General features: G+C 36.2%; 1 protein-coding gene across 2 annotated transcripts in view; it reads left to right on the plus strand.

Annotated features, from left to right (window-relative positions):
• Positions 1–1359, plus strand: part of LOC109839519 (phospholipase ABHD3-like) — a 15490-nt gene extending 14131 nt beyond the window's left edge. The window contains exon 14 of one of the 2 annotated variants that reach the window (XM_020407982.1): positions 880–1015. Coding sequence is in view for 1 of the 2 variants with exons in the window: in XM_020407981.1 (XP_020263570.1) it covers positions 880–1092 (213 nt within the window). In the remaining variant the exon portion in view is untranslated. Of the gene's footprint in view, positions 1–879 lie in introns of both variants that reach the window. The other variant, XM_020407981.1, reaches the window with a different exon arrangement.

Below are 1572 nucleotides of genomic sequence, written 5' to 3' on the forward strand. Positions count from 1 at the left end.
CGAACTAGTGTTTCATATTGTTGTTGAAAATGAATTATTTTTTAACAAATTAATATGTAAACTTTCTTGAACCTATTCAAAAGCTAGTAGGTACATCATGTTAATACAATATTTTTGGGCAAATTCTCTTTCTCATGCATTTGTTCTTAATGCTGGAGAATAAATATGAGGATCCTAGATAAGAGCTGACACCTCATTTAGCAAAATGAGTTATTAAGAGAAAAAAGAAGTGAGGTCCACATGCTCCGGTTAGCAAAATGGGCAGTGTCTCAACAGTACTGGTGTCTCCGGTAGCTCATTTAACATAGTGAGCTGCCACTTCATAACCAATTTTTTTCCTAATAATATTGAAGTTATTTGAGGTTATCATCTATATCTCAGAAAGAATAGCTACTTATTGTCAGGTCCTGGAGTAGTTACTTATTGTCTAGTCTACAAAAGTCTTGATCTAGGTGACCAGACCGTGGCTGCTTTCTTGTGTCTACAGCTACTTTTGGACTATAACCTGTGGTTGAGTTAAATGATACCTTTCTTATTTGTTTGGGTTAATTGCAGATATACCCCTTGTACTATTTCCCAATTGCGGATAGACCCCCTGTAGTTCTATTGTTGCGGATAGACCCTTAGAGTGAACTTTTTGGTTTGACTATTTTACCCTCATAGAAGGGGGAAAAAATTAAAATTTGAAAAATAGATCTCCTGAGGGTAAACCGTAAACGAGTCAAGAATTTCACTCTGGGGTCTCTCCTCAATTGGGCGATAGTACAGAGGGTCTATCTGCAAAAACAATCCTCTTTCTTTTTAAAATATTCCTTCATTAGAGATTATATTTCCCCACTTGCTTAAATGTGACTATATAAGTTTTTGACTATCATGCAGATAGAGAACAATGGAGTTCATTCTCCTCTTGAGTCTTCAATCGGTAAATCCCTCTACGTAAATATGAGGGAAGATGGACTTGTTGCTGCAGTGAGCTGTGACAAAGCGGACGTTAACAAATCAATGACCTCCGTTGATTCTCAAACAACTCATAACTCAGTTGGAGAGGGGAATGAAGATAGAACTGAAAATGCGCTTAGCTCCTGTTCATAAAGCCACAGCAGCAGCCTCAGTTGGGTAAATTGCATATGAACACAACTCCTAAAATCTTTTGATGGCATTAGTGGTCAAGTAATGAGATGCGGGAGTCAGCTCTCAACTCAAAAGTGGGAGATCAATGTATTTACTCGCTCGCACGAGTTGGTTGCTGGTGTATTACGTAAGCTTGTGTATGCACGTCTCATGTTCATGCGTTTATATTATTCTGTGCTGTATCTGGAATAAACAAATAAATGAATAAATAAGGGAGAAATTTTTGAAATAGACATTTTTTAAAAGTAATTAGCAAAATCGATCATTTTGCTAAACAATAAACAAAATCTATCTTTTTGCTACACAATAAGCAAAATCAATTGATTTCTTTTTTGCCACGTATCAAGGCTAGTTGAAAAGAGGTCAATTTTGTAAAAAATACACATTTGAAGTGCGCAAGAATAGTAGTCCCATGAAGAATATACATAGGACTACTAGTCT

Source organism: Asparagus officinalis, chromosome 4 (genome assembly GCF_001876935.1).
Source record: "Asparagus officinalis chromosome 4, Aspof.V1, whole genome shotgun sequence".
In the NCBI taxonomy this organism is placed as follows: Eukaryota; Viridiplantae; Streptophyta; class Magnoliopsida; order Asparagales; family Asparagaceae; genus Asparagus; species Asparagus officinalis.